The sequence below is a fragment of the Vombatus ursinus genome, unplaced genomic scaffold (genome assembly GCF_900497805.2).
Source record: "Vombatus ursinus unplaced genomic scaffold, bare-nosed wombat genome assembly UNPS02000580.1, whole genome shotgun sequence".
Taxonomy (NCBI): domain Eukaryota; kingdom Metazoa; phylum Chordata; class Mammalia; order Diprotodontia; family Vombatidae; genus Vombatus; species Vombatus ursinus.
The window spans coordinates 1,114,203-1,133,822 of NW_020940358.1; the positions used below are offsets into that span (position 1 = coordinate 1,114,203).

General features: G+C 44.9%; 1 protein-coding gene across 1 annotated transcript in view; it reads left to right on the forward strand.

Annotated features, from left to right (window-relative positions):
- The first annotated feature begins 5,551 nt into the window (after nucleotides 1-5,551).
- The window catches only part of ENTPD8 (ectonucleoside triphosphate diphosphohydrolase 8), a 21,995-nt gene continuing 7,926 nt past the window's right edge, over nucleotides 5,552-19,620 (forward strand). The window contains exons 1-4 of the mRNA XM_027847873.1: nucleotides 5,552-5,700; nucleotides 18,047-18,086; nucleotides 18,306-18,444; nucleotides 18,665-18,782. Of these exons, the coding sequence (XP_027703674.1) occupies nucleotides 18,319-18,444; nucleotides 18,665-18,782 (244 nt within the window). The 5' untranslated portion in view covers nucleotides 5,552-5,700; nucleotides 18,047-18,086; nucleotides 18,306-18,318. The remainder of the gene's footprint in view (nucleotides 5,701-18,046; nucleotides 18,087-18,305; nucleotides 18,445-18,664; nucleotides 18,783-19,620) is intronic.

Sequence of the window (19,620 nt, forward strand, 5' to 3'; positions counted from 1 at the left end):
CTTGTCATTCCACCGAAACTGCTTTCTGAAGTTACCAATAATCTTAGTTGCCAAATCCAATGGTGTTTCCTCAATCCTCATTCTCCTTGACCTCTTTGCAGCCTCTGACACTATTCATCACTCTCTCCTCCTTAACACTCTCTTCTCTGTAGGTTTTTGGGACACTGATCTATTCTAGATCTCCTCCTGATCTCCTACTTATCTGACCTCTCCTCTTTCCCCTTTGCTGGATCCTCCTCCGGATCACACAATCTAACCATAGATGTTTCTCAGGGTTCTGTTCTGAGCCTTCTCCTTCTCCTTCTAGATTACTTCATTTGGTGATCTCATTATTTCCCAAGAATTTAAATTACCACCTCTATGCCAAAGTCTTTCAAATGTACTTAGCCAGCAACAAACCTCTCTTCTGATCTCTGAACTCACATCTTATATTTCCTGTTCCCTGGCAGCAGTTGTTTATCCTTCGATTTCAAAGAGGACCAGTGACATCATGGGGTGAGGCAGAGCTGCACAAAGTTGTCAGTCTCATTCTCTCTTCCAGAGTAACTGGTGATAGCCCAGGATGCAGCGGATGACTTTGGCGGCTTCAAAGTCTAACCAAGCTCTGAGCGCTCCGCAGCTCCTGCTTCAGCCGCCTTCATGGCCACTGGAACAAATTCTCATCCACCTATTCTACCGTAGGAGGAAGTCTTCACATGCTTGGGGTAGACATTCCCCTAACTCACCAATGGGTTTGAGGTTTGTTGGTTACCCTCAACCTGGGTTAGCTGGAGCAGAGGTGGTTTAACCGGGGTGTGGTTGCTGAGCATGCTACAAGTACTTAGAGCCACAGGTAAGAGTTGGGTGAAAGGTGGACACCAAAGGTGGATGAGCACCCCTGAAAAAGGCTTGGAAAGCCCTCACACCAGAGGTACTAATCCTCCGTGAACACCCCATACACCCCTGCCTTGCAGATATCTCAAACTGGATATCCAGCAAACATCATAAATTCAACATGTCCAAAACTGAACTCATTCTGTTCTCCTAAACCCTCACTTCTACCTTCCCTATTGCTATACATCTTTACCTTCCCTATTACTATAGAAGGCAATACCATCATCCTAATCTGAAGGCTCAAAACCTAGGAGTTATCCTCCATTCCTCACGATCTCTTACCTCCCCATATCCAATTCATTGTACCCTTTCCTCCTGTGACATTGCCACCATTTTTTTTTTGGTGAGGCAAGTGGGGTTAAGTGACTTGCCTAGGATCACACAACTAGTGTCAAGTGTCTGAGGCCAGATTTGAACTCAGGTCCTTCTGACTCCAGGGCCGGTGCTTTATCCACTACACCACCTAGCTGCCCCTATTGCCACCATTTTGGTGCAAGTCCTCATCATCTCACACCTGGACTACTGCCATAGCCTGCTGGTGGGTTGGTCAGCCTCAGGTCTCTCTCCACTCCAATCAATTCAGCTACTAGTGATTTTCCTAAAGGATCACCACTCTGTTCGGTAAACTCTAGTGACTCCCTACCACTTCTAGGATCAAATACAAAATTTTCTGTTTGGCATTCACAATCCTTCATAACTTAGCCCCAATCTTTCTTTCCAATCTTCTTATACCTTACTCCTCACTGTGTATTCTTTTTTTGGAAATAGTTTTGTTTTTTTTCCCCAATTACATGTAAAGATAGTTTTCAACATTCATTTTTTAGAAAATTTTGAGCTCCAAATTTTTTCTCCCTCCCTCCCAGCTCCCCTCCGCAAGATGGCAAGCAATCTGATATAGGTTATACATGTGCAATCACATCATGTACTTTTTAATCCAATGTCACAGGCCTCCTCATTCCATGTACAAGACATTCCATCTCTTGGCTCCAGGAATTTTTTCTGGCTCTTCATTGCTGGAATGCTCTCCCTCCTCATCTCTGCCTATTGCCTCTCTGGCTTCTTTTAAATCTCAACTAAAATCCCATCTTCTACAGAAAGCCTTTCCCAATCCTTCTTAACCTCTGTTACTTATTTCCTATTTTTCACACATACATATATATATTTGTATGTTTGTATGTATGTGTACACATATAAATAACATATGTATGTGTGTGTATTTCAATTCTGTTTGTTGTTTTCCTCATTAAATTGTGAGCATCCTGAGAGCAGAGATTATCTTTTACCTCTTTTCGTATCCCCAGAGCTTGTTACAGTGCTTGCCACATAGTAGATGCTTAATAAATGTTTATTACTTGAGTGAAACAGAGGTAAAGTGACTTGCCTAGGGTCATGCAAATTGAAATCAGATTTCAATTTTGGTCTTCCTGACTCCAGGCCCAGCACTGGTAGCCCATCAGCTACCTGATAGATAGATAGATAGATAGATAGATAGATAGATAGATAGATAGATAGATAGATAATTATCTAGGAGATGAAACTTCAGTGTGAAAAACTACAGAAATTACTAGTTTACTAGAAATTTCCTAGTTTAGTACTAGTACCCAATAAGGAGATAGCTAGCTCCTCCCAGAAGTAGAGAGGTGGGGAAAGGACTTTGAGCTGAGGGAATTCCTTATTCTGCTGGCCTGGGTGATCCAAGCCTGAGGGTGGAGGGTGGAGGGGTGTGGAACTATGCCAGAAAAAAAAGGGTTTCCTCCCTCGGTTCCAAAAAGCCTGACCAGATTCTCTCCAGCCCTAATTCTCTCCTCCCCTCTTCTCTCTCTCTACCACTAGTCACCTCTCCCCAGAAAGAGAAAGGGGTGGGCTGGCCCTGAACTCTAAACTCTTGGGAGATAAACCTGGACCTTAAAGGAACAGTGTCACCCACTCCCCTCCCACTTCCACCACTCTGCTCCTCTATATTGTATAAAGTGGGAAGGGTTCAGTTTATTCACCACCTAGACAGTGGAGTTGAGAAAGGTTAATTTAGTTTGTTTAGGATTAGGGCTAGGCCAGGGCTATAATGGGCAAAGGAGCCCTACCCCAGAAGGAGAATACTGATGATCAATATTTACTGATGATCCAGACTGGAAAGACCTCCTCTTCTCCCCTCCCTTCCTTTTCTCTCCCCTCTTCCTTCTTCCTCTCCCCTCCTTTTCCTTCCCCTCTCCTCTCCTCTCCCCCCTCATCCCCCACTCCAGTTTATGTCTAAGACTGGATGGTATCAAAATAGGATGAATGATTCTGTCCCCACTCAGGGAAAATGTGTAAATCAAATCAAATTTATGACTCACTGCTTCCAGCAGTTATCTCCTGGTTCAGCCTAACCCAGCCTAGCCCAGAGTTCAGAGCTTAAGCCAGAGCCCAGTACCCTGAGTCAGCCTAGAGTTTAAAGCCTAAGCCAGAGACAAACCAGCCATGATTCAGCCTATACTGGGATTTTGATGAGATCGTGTGTGTGTGTGTGTGTGTGTGTGTGTGTGTATAATGGTTCCCTCAAGTCTTCTTCCCTCCCATCCATAGAATGAGCCGCAGTGTGGACCTAGGTTCGAATCCTGCTTTGCTACTGGAGTTTCTCTACTAGTTGTGTGACTTGGGACAGGTGATTTCTTTAGGCCTCATCTATAACGTGAGGGGATTGGGCTTGGCTTCTAAAAGATTCCTATGATCCTCCAATTTTTTTCCTCCCCTCTGAAGCACTCCAAGTTTCCCATGTCAGAAATGTGTGGTGTTTTTCTCATGCTGAGTCTCAAGAATCAGACACTGGGAGTGAGAGAGAAGAGGCCAGGGTGGGACCTCCCTGAAGAGGGGAACAGGAAGAGGGATAAAGAAAAAAGAAAAGGCTAAGGAGAAAAAAGTGGTGGGGGGAGAGGGGAGGAAAAGGCATTGGGAGATAACAGCCTACAACCTTGAAAGGGAGGGAGGACAGAGGTAGAAGGCTCCATTTTACTCAACAGGTAGGGACAGTGAGGTGGTGCAGTGGGCAGAGCACTGGGTCTGGAGTCAGGAAGACTTCTCTTCCTGAGTTCAAATCTGGCCTCAGAAATTGACCAGCTGTGTGACCCTGGGTAAGTCATTTAACATTGTTTGCCTCAGTTTCCTCATCTGTAAAATGAGATGGAGAAGGAAATGGCAAGCCACTCCAGTATCTTTTCTAAGAAAACCCCAATGGGGTCATAAAGAATCAGACACAACTGAATAACAACAACAAAACTGACACTCAAATTATGGTCCCTAGCTCTCCCAGGGGGATCCAGTAGGTGGGCTCTGTGTTGGTGCTGGGATAAAACTATAGAAGCCTCCCTCTTGGGTCCTCTGGTGGGGGAACGAGCGTTCCTGAACAGGTTAGGCTCTGAGCATAAGCATACGCATATGCACAGAGAAGGGATCTTCATTTCTGATGACTTTGTTTTCACAATCACAGAGAAAATAGTCCTAAAATTTCTTTACTGAGATTCCAATTCCTCTGCTTGCTTCCAGCCCCTGGAGTCCTGGCTTCTGGGGAGATGAAGGGTCTGGCAGAGATGGGGGTGTGACTGCCCAGCTTTCTTCAGCCCTCACCTAGTGTCTGGGATGGATCCCAGGGACCCTGATGGGATCTCTTGGTTGGAGAGGGGGCTCAGGAAATGCAGCAATGACTTCCCTGGACCTGAAGCAAGTCCCCCAGTTTCCAACCCTGCTGTGATTTACCCCTGCTGTGACCACAACAGTCATTGTGGACAAGAGAATGCCTACCTTTGTTAAGTACCAGCTCTCGGGGTACCAGAGGAGGAGGGAGGGATGGGGAGGTGGGGGCTCTGGTGGAGGGGAGATTGCAAAGGATTTGCCTCCAGTTTGGTAAGAACTGCAAACAGGATTATCAACACGATTCAGCTAAAGTCTAAAGGCACTTCCAGCACCTGCTGGGGTCACTGGCCTCTGGGGAATCCCAGAGCTTCAAGTCTGTTCTCACCTAGGGGAAGAGGAGGGGGAAGGAAAGGGGAGGGAATTGGGGGTGGGGGGCCTTTAGTCCACTTCCTTTAGCACATGAATTTGTATTAGTTTCTCAGATTAGCCAGTGGATACTTTGAAAGGTAGAGCTGCAGACAGATATGGCCTGGAGGGATGATTCGGGTGATAGATTAAAGGAGGGAGAAGGGCTGGGGAATTCACAAAATTCCAAATTGAATCTAGTCCAATACCTCATTTTATAGATGAGAAAGTGTAAGGGCTAGAGAGATTAAATTATTTGCTCAAAGTAAAAGAATAACACAGTTAGGACTCGAACCCAGGCCCTCTAATCCAAATCCATGGCTGTTTCCAGTATGCCCCACTGCCTGACTGACAGCAATTCTTGGATGGGAATTCCCACCCTACCACCCCTTCCAGGCTGCACCCTCAACTTCCTCTAGGTTGCAATTTCTCCAGGGCTCAGCCTCCCCCCCTCTTTCACCTCCATATCCTGGCACACCTGGGGTTAACGCTGGGCCCAAACCTGGGGACAAGGGGAGGGCTTGGTTGAGTAAATAGCCGTGTGAAGGGTGAGTCCAAGCCACTGGTCTTCCGTGAGGGCTGGGCCTCCACTCTGGCTGGGCCTCTGCCACTGGAAAGGTGATTGGCCCAGGGGAGGTGGAGGAGAGGGGAGGGAACTGGAGGAGACTGATGACCGGGATCAAAATGAGCTGCGTAGCTGATAAAGGAGCCATCCAGTCCCAGGTCCTGTCCCAGACCAGCTGCCCTGCCTGACAAACATGTTCTCCTCCAAGTTCCTATGAAACCCTCTGGCCTCTCCCACACAGCCTAGTCCAGGTAAGCAGGGGTAGGAGGGGCGCTTGGGGTGGACCTGAAGGCAACAGGGAGGGCAGGTGCCAGGCAGGGAGGAATGGCATTATTTTGACTCCAGTGGGCACAGAAGCCCTGCATATATATTTGGGGGAGGGGGCAGAGGGTAAAGCCCAGGCTGGGCTTAGGGTTGTCTCCTGATATCTCCAGACAGTACCTTTCCTGGTTGTCTCAAGGAAGATCTGTCACCTTAGATCCCCACCCCTTGCTGCTAGCTCAGAGATATGGCATATGGTTGGGCTATAACAGCCACTGACCCCACCTGGCACTGATAAAAATGACAGACAGTACAGATAGACAGATGGATACCTAGACCTGAGGTGGGAAGCACAGGTCTTCACAAGAGCCACAGTTGGCTAAATACGAATTCTACCCTTCCCCTTGTCTCCCCTCCCCCAATCCAGTCCTTTTCAAACCCCATCCCCTTCCCATTCCTGCCAGATAAACAGGAGTATACCAGGGACTCCTGCTCTCAAAGCAGGAGCCCCTACACGGCTAACTGCTGGTAACACCTTCCAGGGGCTAAGGGCTGGCTGCCTAGAAGAGGTACTATGTAAGTCATGCATTCTGTGAGGTGGGAGTGGGGGGCAAATGAAACCAGCAGGTGCTAGTTGACAGAACCAGTTTAGGTCTGAGGTAGGCAGAAGATTAGGATGGGTAAAGGAAAAGACATGCCCTGCTCCCATCTCTCCAGGTAAAGTAAGGAAAGAGAGAGATAAAGTCAGTACCAAGAGTCCTGGTATGTTCTAGGGTGGCCAGGGGAAAGGCAGAGGGGACCCAGATGGAAAAGTTCATCTGCTCAGCCCCAAGAGATTCTGGGAAACTAACCTTTAAGTTGCTTGTTCTTCCACATCAGTCTACCACCACCAGTCCCATCCTGAGCCCCCAGTCCTTTGATGCAGCTCTCAGAATGCCCAGAATTTCATAGGCCTAGAACATTTACCCCTCCCCCTCTCCCACCCATAGGCAGCCTTGACTGGGGTGAGGGTGGGGGGGTTAGTAAATGAGGTTCATCCAAGAAGGGCAGAGATATCAAAGGTGCATTCCTGGGTTGACTGAACTCATTGGGATCCAGTAAAAGGACAGTTAAAGATTTCCAGTCATTGCAAGTGCTTTGATATCTTGGGGATTGAAGACAGCCATGGAAGAAGATGGTGTTTAGGTCTCTAGAACTGAAGAATCAGGCTGATTAGAGATTAGAAGTTTCTAACTTCAATCTCTCTTCTCCCCAAACCTTTCCTGTTGCAGTATTCCCACCCAAGTCATTATGGCCAGGGACTAAGGAGCACAGTGTACAGAGTGCAGAACCTTAAAGTCAAAAAGAGTTCAAATCCCACCTTTGACTATACTAGCAAGGTTGCCTTTTTTGGGGTTTCAGTTTCTGCGTCTGTAAAATGGGGATAATAATTCCTATCTGCTATGAGATTGAAACAGATAGTAAAAGTAAAACTTTTTTCAAACTTTAAAGTGCTATATAAATGTCAGCTAATGTTATTGCTCTGGTCATTCCCTGAAGCCCCCCCCCCCCAAGTCTTTAGCAGATCCTTGTGAACATTCATATGACTTAATAAAAATAACTAGCATTTATATAGTGTCTTAAGGTTTGCAAATATTATCTCATTTAATACTCACAACAATTCTGGGAAGTAAGTGCTATTATCATCCCCACTTTACAGATGAGAAAACTGAGGTAGGCAAAGGTTAAGTGAGTTGCTTCTTGTCATAGGGCTAGTAAGTGACTGAGTCCAGATTTGGACAAAGGTGGACCTGATTCTAGGTCCAATGTTCTATCCACTGTGCCAGCTAGATATCATTTAGTTTGGTTCCAATATCTTATAATCCTATTAGGTAAAGTTTCATTTGTTTTGCTCGATACTCAATCTGGCACTAATCTATTTTTCAAGCCTTATCTCATATGATTTCCCTCCAAGGACTTCATGTTTTAGCTAGTCTAGAGCGCTCACTTTCCCTCAAACACACCCTGTCACCCTGCACCCTTCCCTCTCTCGGGTACAATCCAATCTCTCTCTGCCTGCATTCTTGGCCTCCCCCTTCCGCTTTCCCCTACCCCTGTGGAGCACCTACCCATCCTTTGTGGGCCACCTCCTCCATGAAGCCTTCCCTGATCACAGTGGTAAATGACTTCATCTTCCTCAGACCTCACATAGCACTTTGTACCTCTCACATGTACAGTTATCATGTATGATTTTGAAATGTGGTTGTGCATGTGTCAAATCCCTGTTCCGAGAAGGTGAGGTCTGGGAAGACAAGAGGGGCTGTCTATATCTAGACTTTGAGTCTCCCCCAGTACTAAGCATTATGCCTTGGACACAGTAGATGTTTGGATACCCTTTGCTGGACTGAATTGAACTTCATTGTACAATTTAGATCAGATTATTTACTTTAGAAAATACATCAAGATTGTTTTTATTTAAGATACGCTAATGTTTAGAGGCATTATCATGTCTCTTGGGGATGGTGTTTCTGATGCCATATCTGGGAAAACATGTTAAAATAATTAGGGCACCTAGATGGTGCAGTGGATGGAATGATGGGTCAGGAAGTCTCTTCATGAATTCAAATCCACTTACTAGCTGTGTGACCCTGGGCAAGTCACTTAACCCTGTTTGCCTCAGTTTCCTTACCTGTAAAATGAGCTGGAGAAGGAAACAGCAAACCACTCCAGTATCTCTGACAAGAAAACCCCAAATGGGGTCACAAAGAGTCAGATGAGACTGAGGAATGATCAACAGCAACAATTACAATAATCATAACAATTCACATCTGCATGGCACTTTAAGATTTGCAAATCAATTTCCACCCAACAGCTGTATGAGATAGGTCTGGTTCACTCAATCACTTTAGAAAAACTGCATTAAACAGGCTTGTCACAACAGATCCTAGGCTAAATGTACTAGAGGCCCCATCCTACAAAGGGGTCTTTATAAATTATTCAAAAAATTTGTAGAGAAGTGTTTGTTGGGATGGGCTTGGGCATTTAGTGAATCTGTAGGGATTCTTATTTAACCTGAGGACCACCCCTTCCCCACTACCCTTTCAAGGCAAGGACTTTATGGATCGATTTTGGGGCAGCAGCGATTTGGGGGCAGCAGAGGTGGTGGCGATGGTGGGGCATTCTGTAAACCTGGATAGGAATTATATCTTTATTTCAACATAATTGGTTTCCTTTGTCATCCTACATATTTCATGTTAAACATTCTAAAACACGATTGTGAGAAGGGGTCCATAAACTTCATCAGACTGCCAGAGAGATCCCCAACATAAAAAAGATTAAGAAACTCTGATCCAAAGGATTCCCAGCAAACAGTGGCAGCTCTCAAACTGGATTTCCATCTCTACAGAGACGTAACTTGACCATGGCAGTACCCGAAGTTATACTAACTTTATTTGGTAAAATGATTGCATTCATTTGAAGGATTGGGAGGACTAGGCCAGTTTGGACATCTTTATTTCTCCAAACTAGAAATGGCTTAGATACAGGCTAATGAAAGTTAAACAAAACTTTCTGGCAGACTAATACTTAAACCCAGAGTACTGTTTAAGTTTTGATGTTTTTTTCTTCAACATACTTTAAATAAACACTTTAAATGCTGATTGTTTGGGGGTAGCAGTGGTGGTTTTCTGGCCCCAAGGTAGCCAAACCTTCTACAAATATCCATGTTGACTTAGGGATGCATCCTGTATCAATGATTTAATTTTCAAAATTTAATTAAAAATTTTTTCAATTGCCAAAAATTTATTTTCTCTCTATCTTATTCTGCCCCACTGAGCAAAAAAAAAAAAGAAACAAATCTTTTGTTAAAGACATGCACAGTTAAGCAGACCAGATTCCCAAATTGCCAGTGATTTCTTGTTTACTGGCGAGATAAAGAAATTATAATCTGGATTCTCCAGTCAACTTTTAAAGGTCAGGTCATTGCTCCAGAGGGCACAATGTGGCCCTTGTGAACACTAGCCTGCCTATTAAGGTGATAAACAATAAGAAAGACTCTTGGTTGAAAATGATAGTGAAATTCTGTCTTCCTGATGAGAAATAAGTCATTTTATAGTTCTGGAGCTGGGAGGGACCTTGGCTGCCATCCAGTCATTTTCCGACCATATCTACCCTCAGAGGCAGTTAGCTAGTGCACAGAGAGCCTGACCTGGAATCAGGAAAACCTCTGTTTTCCTCAGTTTCCCCATTTGTAAAATGGGGATAATAATAACACCTACCTCCCAAAGTTGTTGTGAGGATCTAATGAGATCATGAGATAATAAGATATGAGATAATAATGAGACAAATGAGATAATAATTGTAAAGTGCTTAGCAGTGTCTGGCACTTTACAGTGCTGTTCAGGTGGCTCTTCATGACCCCGTGGACCATAGCATGCCAATACTGTCCATGGGGTTTTCTTCGCAACTGATCCTAGAGTGGTTTGCCATTTCCTTTTTTCTCTCTTGGGCAGGGTGGAGGTTGCAGTTGGGTTTAAGTGACTTTCCCAGGGTCACACAGCTTGTAAGTGTCTGAGGCTGAATCTGAGCTCAGGTCTTCCCATCTCTAGTGCTGGTGCTCTATCCACTGCCCCACCATTTCCTTCTTTAGTGGATTAAGACAAACAGGTTAAGTGACTTGCCCAGGGTCACACAACTAGTGAGTATCTGAGGTCAAATTCAGTTTTCCTGACTTCAGGCCCAGAGTTCTTTCCACTGATCTATCTAGCTGCCCCTCCCATAGGAAACACTATGTAAATACTGACTATTAGTATTATTACACAATGATGCACATTTCTCTGCACAGGAAGCCCGTAGTGTAAGCGTCATCCTAGACGCTTCTCCCTTCCCTGGCCCTCAAACCCCATAACAGAGTTATTTTAGACATCATAAGAGGTAGTGTGGCTTAGTGGATAGAGCGCCAGCCTCAGAATTGGGGAGAACTAGGTTAAATGCTGTCTTTGACTCCCACTAGCTCTGGGTAAGTCACCACCTCTCAGTATTCTAGGTAACTCTCTAAGCCAACAAGGTACCTAGGATCTGACACTTTGCCTTGGTCCAAGGAGTTTCCACTTTTGTAGATCCTTGGATTGATGATATCATAGATTGAGACCTAAAAAAAATTAATAAATGAAACTCCCTCACTCCAGCATTATAACAGGGTTATCCCTGGCCCCTTAGTGGCAGTGGGGTTTAGGACTCTGAGTTAGGAATAAATACCTGAATTCAAATTCCGACATTTATCTGACCTTGGGCAAGTTATTTAACTTTTCAGAGCCCCAGGCCACTTGATAAGATTATAAACCACAGAGCAGAGATACATGTCTATACCAGAAGAGAGAGTTCCTCTTTGGGAGGACCAGTAAAATCACTAGTCTTAACCAAAAATATCGGCCACCACCCAGACCCAAGGCTCTTCCTGACTCCAATATTATTTGGAATAGGATTGATAGAATCATAGACTTAAATCTGGAAATTGATGTAGGGGTCATCAAATCCAAACACTCTCTTCTCATCTTCATTTTACAGGTAAGGAAATTGAGATACTTGGAAATGAAGTGACTTGCCCAAGGTCATACCATCAGTAAGTGGTGGAACCAAGATTTGATCCTAGGTCCTCCGACTCCGACTCCCATGCCCCATCTACTACACTTCCCTGCCTCTCCAAACACCATTTTTTTTTTTTTTTGGTTTTTGTTTTTTTGAGACAATTGTGTGACTTGCCCAGGCTCACACAGCGGAGGCCAGATTTGAACTCAGGTCCTCCTTACCGCAGGGCTGGTTCTCCATCCACTGTACCACTTAGCTGCCCCCTAACAACATTTTATAAACAGAGTTATTTTCAACCTCAGGATGTTAGCAGTTGTTCCTGACCCCCAGATTCCAGTGTTATAGGGAACACCCAAATTAGGAAACTACCTCATTGATTGAAGTCAGTATCTTTTCCTCCACAATTTATAGTCTCAGAGAGTTGCCTAGAGCACTCAAGTGAAATAACTCACCAGTATGTGTCGCGGCAAGACTTGAACTCAGGTCTTCTTGGCTTGGAGGACAGCTTTCTATGCACTACTCCATGCAGCCTTTCATCAACATTCTAGATCCCTGACTCCTGGACACCAATGTTATAACAGGGTTATTCTCAACACCAGAGTCTTAATAGACTGTTTTCTTATTACACTGTCTAGTGTTAAGAAGCACCTAAGATATAAAAAGAGACGAAAGACAGTCCCTGTCCTTGAGGAGTCCACAATCAAATGAGGGAAACAACAAGCAAACACTATATACAAGATAAATAGGAAATAAATAATAAAGGAAGACAATACATAAAGAGGAATTGGAAAAGGGTTCCTGTAGAAGATGGGACCTGTAGAGTTGGGATTTAAAGGATGTCAGGGAGGTCAGTAGGTAGAGCAGAGAAGGGGGAGTGTTCCAAGAGTGGGGAACAGCTGGGAAAAATGGCCAGAGCTGAGAGATGGGATGTCTTGGTCATGGAATAGCCAGGAGGTCAGTGTCACTGAATCAGAGTATGTGGTGGAAAGGAAGGTGTGAGATGTCTGGAAAGGTGGTGGTGGAGGTGCAGGTGTATGCAGGTCTTTGAAAGCCAAATAGTGGATTTTATATTTGATCCTGGAGGTGATAGGGAGCCATGGGAGTTTATTGAGTTGAGGGTGAGAGATGGCATGACAGGATTGGTGCTTTAGGAAAATCACTTTAGTAGCTGAGAATGGAGAATGGACTAGTGTGGAGAGAGACTTGCGACAGGGAGACAACCAGCAAGTTATTGTAATAGTCCAGGTGTGAGGTGATGAGGGCCTGAACCAGGGTGGTGGCAGCGTCAGAGCCGAGAACAGGGTGTATTCAAGAGATGTTGCTGAGATGAAATTGATAGGTCTTGGAAATAGATTGAATATGGAGGATGAGAGTGCAGAGTTGAGGATGATACCTAGATTTGGAGACTGAGAAGATAGATGATGGTTCCTTTGGCAGTCACAGAGAAGTTTAGAAGTGGGAAGAGTTTAGGGGGAAAGATAATGAAGAAATAAAGTTTTAGACATGTTGAATTTAAGATGTCTACTGGACATCTAGTTCAAGACATCTGAAAGGCAGTTGGAGATGCCAGAATGGAGGTCAGCAGAGGGTTTGGGGCAGGATAGGTACATTTGAGAATCATTGGCACAGAAACGGTTATTGAATCTTTGGGAACTGATGAAATTACCAAGTGAAGTAATAGAGAGGGAGAAGAGGGTCCAGGACAGAGCCCTGTGGGACTCTGATTAGTAAGCATGACTTGGATAAGGATCCAGCAAAGGAGTATGAGAAGGAACAGTTCAGAAATGTAGGAGAACCAGGAGAACCAGGTGTTTCAAAACCCTAGAGAGATGAGAGTGATCAACAGTGTCAAAGGGTGGTGAAAGGTCAAGAAGAATGAGTATTGTGAAAAGACCACTGGATCTGGCAATTAGAAAATCATTGGTAACTCTGGAGAAAACAGGAGTTATAGAGAGAATGAGAAGAGAGGTAGTGAAGGCACCTTTTTGTAGATGACCTTCTCAAGGAGTTTAGCCATAATGGGCTGAAGAGATCTAAGATGAAAGTGGGGATGGAAGGCTCAAATGAGGGTTTTCTGAGGAAGAGGGAGACACGAGCATATTTGTAAACAGTAGGGAAGGAGCCAGTGGATAGGGAGAGGTTGAAGGTAAGTGTAATAGAGTGGGGATGCCAGAGGAGGCAATCTGCTGGAAGAGACAGGATGGAATGGGATTGCTTGGGCAGGTAGAGTGGTTTGGCTTGACAAAACGTAGAGCCACCTCTTTGTGTGAGAAGGAGATAGCGGCAGAAGGCATAGAAGGATCATTAGATAAGGACGAAGGGAGAAAAGAGAGCCCTGGATGAATGGTCTCAATTTTTTCAGTTAAAATACAAGGCAAGGTTCTTAGTTGAGAGGGTGTGGGGTGAAGGGGCCAAGGAAGGTTTGAGGAGGAATAAAAAGACGTAGAAGAGTTGCTGTCAAGAGTGGGGTGGTGAGTTGATAAGGAAAGTGTAGACGGATTGTCGAGCATCAGCCAGGATCTAGTTGAGGTTGCATAAAACCAATTTAGAGTGGACCTAGTTAGAATGATGATTGCATGCTATCCCCCTCCCTCTTTGTTTAGTAGCACATGCATAGGAGTGAAGGCAGTATATGTTGGGAGTATTCCAAGGCTGGCTTAGCAGAGGACACTCTGATATGATAGCAGGGCCAGGGATTCAAGAGAAGAGAACGGTGTTGAGTTGAATTAAATTGTTTTACCAAGGGGTCAAGACGGGGAAAGAAGAAGAGACCGGCAAGGGTAATGGCTGGGGAGAGAACTGAAGTTGAGGTATTGGAGGCCACAGAGTGGAAGGAGAGTAGGGGTTAGTAGGAGAAGACAGAGAGAGGTGGAAAGTCGGAGTTAGTGATCAGATCAGGGAACTTCACAGTTCTTGAACTTGGAGGAGGTTCGTGTGAGAATGATGGCAACCTCAAAGGCATACATGTTGCCAAAGTGTTGTGGAGGAGTAAGTCAGGGGAAACGAGTAGTTGAAGAACTGGGAAGTAAGAGTGTTTGAGGGAGAGTCAATATGTGGGTTGAAGTCCCCTAGTATGAGGGCAGGAGTTGAGTGAGCCAGGTACTGAACTCCTTAAGGAAGGAAGGGGATTGTTGCAGAGGTGTGTAGACAACTACTATCGGTATTTTGAATATGTGGATTGTAGGAACATCAAAGAAGGAGAGTCTACTGAGTAACAGGGGTAGGAGGAGAACCTAGAAGTGGCAGTGGGGAGCAAGCAGTATTCCAACTCTCCCCCTTTGACCAGAGAGCTGAGGGGATGAGTGAAAGTGCAGCCGTATTGGTAAGGGTTTCTAGGGAGACTATGTCATCAGAAGGGAAGCCAGGTCTCTGTTACTGGCAGAAGATGGAAGGAGCAGGAGAAGAAAAGATTTAAGATAAAGGCAAGTTTGTTGTCTATGTGACAGGCACTCCAGGGGTACAGTAGAGAGGTGGGTGGTGTTTGGGTCTTTGGGGTGGAAGGAAATAAGCAATTGGGTGGTGGGAGATGGTGAATGGGGTTTGGATTGTGGGTTCAGAATCACCAGGATTTGAAGATTATGACCAGGTTAATTGTTCAGTAAAAGGGACCTCACCTCTTCCTAGAGGAGGCTGGGGTTCAGGCAAGAGATACGCACAGCCCGAGATGGCAGGCACTAGGTCAGATTCTTCCCTCCAAAGACTGGAGATTAAGCAGGAGACCCAACAGCAGGAGAAGGAAATAGCGGCTCTAAACCACCTCTCCTGCCAGCCAATGGTCATCCACAAGTATTTTATTAAGCCCTTTCTAAGTGCCTAGCATTGTATTAGGCACTGAGGCTTCAAAGAAAAGCAAAAACAATCCCTGCCCTCTAGGAATGATGGGAAAAAATGCAAACAACTATGTACATACAAGGTATATGCAGATCAGGCAGCTGATAATCACCGGGGAAAGCACTGTGGGAGGGGAAAGGAGGGATAGGAAAGGGGAAAGGCCTCCTGCAGAAGATAGGATCTGAGCTGATTCTTGAAGGGAGCCAGCAAAGCCCAAAGACACAAGTAAGGAGGGGAAGTGTTCCAGGCACGGAGAACACTCCCTTTGAAAAGTCACAGGGGTTGGGAGGTGATGTGTTGTGTGTGAGGAACATGGAGAAGATGGGTGCTGTTGTATCATAAAAAACAGAGGGAAGTAAAGTGTAAGGATCCTGAAATGGTGGGAAGGGACTGAGTAATGAAGACTTTAAACCGCCAGATAGGACTGTGATCCCAGAGGTCACTGGGAGCCACAGGAGCTCATTGAGCAGCGGAGCGACACGGCAGCTGAGGAGAGGTTGGATTGGTGTGGGGAGAGATTTGAGGCAGGGAGACCCTCCGAAAGGCTTTTTGTAATACAGTAGTTCAGGAGTGAGGGGATGAAAATCTGCACCAGGGTGGCTCTGCTCTGATTTCCCCGTGGTTTGGCTCAGGGGAAACGAACTCCAGGGCCTCTGGACTCCCTGCCTCCAGCTAAGCTGAGAATGGGGAGAAGTTTGTTGTGCAGAAACCCTGGGAAGCTTGGAATGCTGCAGCCCGGAATGATGCGGAAGCATGGCCTGGAGCTGGTTCCTGCGCTTTAGAAATAATATAGGGGATGCCAAAAAGGGAGGCATGGATGAAATCACGTTTGGAAAATAACAAATGAAAGGAACTGGCAGAAAGGCAGCATGGTGTAGTGAATAAACAGCTGGCCTCGGAGTCAGCAAGGCCCAGGTTCAAGTATTGTCTTGGACACATGCTGACTGAGCGACCCAGAGCCATCACTTAGTCTAACTGTGCCCTAAGCAGCTCTCCGAGACAAGTTGCAGAAAGGATGCCAACCTGCATCAACAGAGAGATTTTCCTTGTGGGGAGTTCCCTATGCCAATGAAATCACAGATTGTTTCCAGCCCTAAAGGTGGCAGGAGACTAGAAGCCTGAGGACATCTGTCTTCCTATCTATGAAGTAGTGGGGGAGGACTTTTCACCAGTTGTCCTCCATATTCACAGAGAGCCCAAGCTAGAGAAAACTGCAGAAATTTCAATTACAATAAAGGAAAGACTTTCCAGCTCACTAGGGGATAAAACTTTGAATGCATAATTGAGGAAAACCTTGGGGCCTCTTCTCTTGGAGATCTTTAAGAAGGGCACAGATGATAATGTGCCCCAGGAACTACATGAAAGGAGAAGAAATAAGCAACAACCACTTTTTGGGTCATTAGCTATTTTAAAAAGCAAGTAAATGGAGTTGGAATATTGCTTTTTTTTTCCACCTTAGAAATGTGCAACAACAGTGTCCATGAGCAAGAGAATGAGTGGAAGTTGAATTTCTTAGAAATAAGGAGCTTAAAATTTCATTTCTGATTGCAACATAGAAAAAAACCAAGCTACTTCAGCCTTCTATTACATCCAGATATAGGGAGGAGACAGAGAGACACAAAGTCCAAAGCCAGCTTGCCTGGGCCAAGTCTCTCTGCTTCAAATTTGAACTCAGTCTACTCAGTCCCTTACCATAAGGCCAGTAGCCTAGGCAAGTTGAAACTTGAGTCTTCCTGAGTCCTGAATTTTTCCCTGAGGTAGAAGTCAATACAAGTCAAATTCTGTGCTACTTTTCAGAGTGAGAACAAAATCCACATTTCTGAGGACCCCAATGTAGACTCAATCCAATAATTAGAGGCATCTTGGCATCAGAGTAGATAGAGGAACTGACCTTGCAGTTTGCAACATTTGGGCTCAAGGTCTGTCTCTGACATGTACTAACCTTGTGAGCACAAGCAAATTATTTAACCTCTCAGGGCCTGAGGTGACTTTCTAAAACTAGAAATGATCAAGGAGTTGTGCAGATCTGCATTGATGGAGGGTGTTTTCATACTGGGAGTTTTACCAATGAAATCTTAAGCCTAGTCAAAAAACCAAAATCACACAACCATCATACCAGGAAAAGCCATGTATAAATACCAAGTCTAGTGATTCCAGTGAAGCAAGATGAATTGAAATAGAACAAAATTTCTCCCCAAAACTACATGGTTAGAGAGAAGGAAGTTTTAGAAATCCCTAAGGAAAAACAGCCATTGAAGAGTAAATTTCGGAGCAGCTAGGTGGTGCAGTGGATAGAGTACCAGCCCTGAAGTCAGGAGGACCTGAGTTCAAACTGAGCCTTAGACTCTTAATAGCCTTATGACTCTGGGCAAGCCACTTAACCCCTATTGCCTTTTAAAAACAAAAAAGGAAATTTTGATTAGAAAGGTAAGAAATTAGAGGTGGGACTAACTGCATTTCTATCAAGTTTCTCTGCATTTCTGTACCTGAATCCTTGAGGAAAAAGAATTATAGAATACTAAAGCTTGGAAAGGACCTTAGAGACCATCTAATTCAACCCCCTAATTTTGCAGATGAGGAAAATGAGTCTCAGAGAGGGAAAGGAGTTTCCCCTAAGGGTCACACAGGATAAATAGCAGGGTCAGAATTTGAACACAGTTCTCTGACTAATTTCAGCATTCTTTGCATTATAATACCACATTTCCTCAAACACTGCCCAGTTCTAATTCCTGTGTGAACCAATACTTCACAGATCCAGATAATTCTTATACAACTTGAACTTCACCTCCAGATCATCTTATAATATACACTCAAGGTCTGATGGAGTTACCTGTAGTTGCAGAAAGGCAATATCACTTTTTGAGGGTCCATGGTAGCAGAATTGGAATTGTCCATAAGATGTGAGGATACCCAATAAAGACAAATGATTCTCTATTTCAGGCAATAAAATCCTGAGCCTCGTCTAGACATCGGCCTGAAGGTAGGGGTTTCCCATTTGGCCTCTCCAGAATTACTTCTAAATCTGCAAGTTCAGGATGTAGTACAAGGCTTGACCTGAATAACAGTGACTGAGGGGGAAATTCTCTGGGGGAGTCCAAGGCTTGGGAGGGGCAAGTACTATTTGGGGAGAGTACATGGGTGGCTGGACCCCCCAGCAGAAGAGGTTTGGCTGGGTCCTCAATGCTTCCTGTACCCCCAGATTCCAGGTGAACATGGGGCGCCGCCAGAGAGACGCAGTCTTCATTGGCCTCCTGGGAGCCACAATAGTATCAGGAGTCATTGCCCTCATCCTCTTTCTTGTGGATGGCTCAGATGTCTTTGGGCTTCCACATGCCAAGGTAGGCCCTATCCTGCCATATTCTACCCTGCCATATTTTCCCCTATCCCACTTTATCCCCATCCAACACACACACACACACACACACACACACACACACACACACACACACACACACAGAGTTTCTATCTTCGGGGCTGCTATGAGGGATTTCTGTATTTTTAGATCTATTAAGTTACCTTAACAAAGCATAACTGACCTGTATCTCATGGCTCCACCAGTATGGGATGGTGTTCGATGCTGGATCTTCACACACATCTCTCTATGTCTACAAGTGGCCAGGAGACAAAAAGAATGGCACTGGCATCGTGAGCCAGGCTCTGTCCTGCAACGTGGAAGGTCAGTTTTGGCTGTACACATAAGCCCCAAAAGTATGGATTCTGTACCAAAAGTGGTTTATAATCTGACTCTTTGCAGGGATATTTTATGAACCCCTAGAATCTCAGGGGTGTAAGGGTCTAGTCCCAGATATGCTAGGACAGGTGGATTCTGTGCTACTTCCTGATGAGGGGACCATTCAAACTCTACTTGAACACCCTCTCGTGGTGGAGAACCCCTGCCTCCCAAGGCAGCTTATTCTATTTTTAGGCAGTTCTAATAGTTTAGAAGTTAAATTGCTAAATTTGAAGAGAGTTTTCTTTCTACCTAAAGACAAAAAAGTCTTTGAAAGAAAGTTTAGATGAACCCTTAAGTGATGGTTCAATATGTTGAGAACTGGTGATTTGGTTGGGGTAACAATTGCCCGTACTAATGCAGATCACAAACAATCTGTAACTTCATGGTCTTAGAGAGTTGCTTGAGATTCAGAGGAGTGACCTGACCATGGTCACACAGCTGGACATGTCAGAAGTAGGATCTGAACCCCTGTCTTTCTGACTCCACAAGTCCAGAATTCTATCCACTCATCCTGGCAGATCCATGTAGCATATAAAATTAATCCTTGCAAAAAAGAAACTGAAGGTGTTTGTGGACATTCCTGAATTGTGAGGTGATGGAAGCTGACCCATGAAATGTTATTGTGATTGTCCTCAAACTGCCTTCAGTAACCTCATCATAGTGGAGATCCTGGGCTGGAGAACCATTAAGCCCAAGGCATGGGGGCAGATCACTCCTTTTTCTTTCTGGATCAAACACACACACACACACACACACACACACACACACACACACACACACA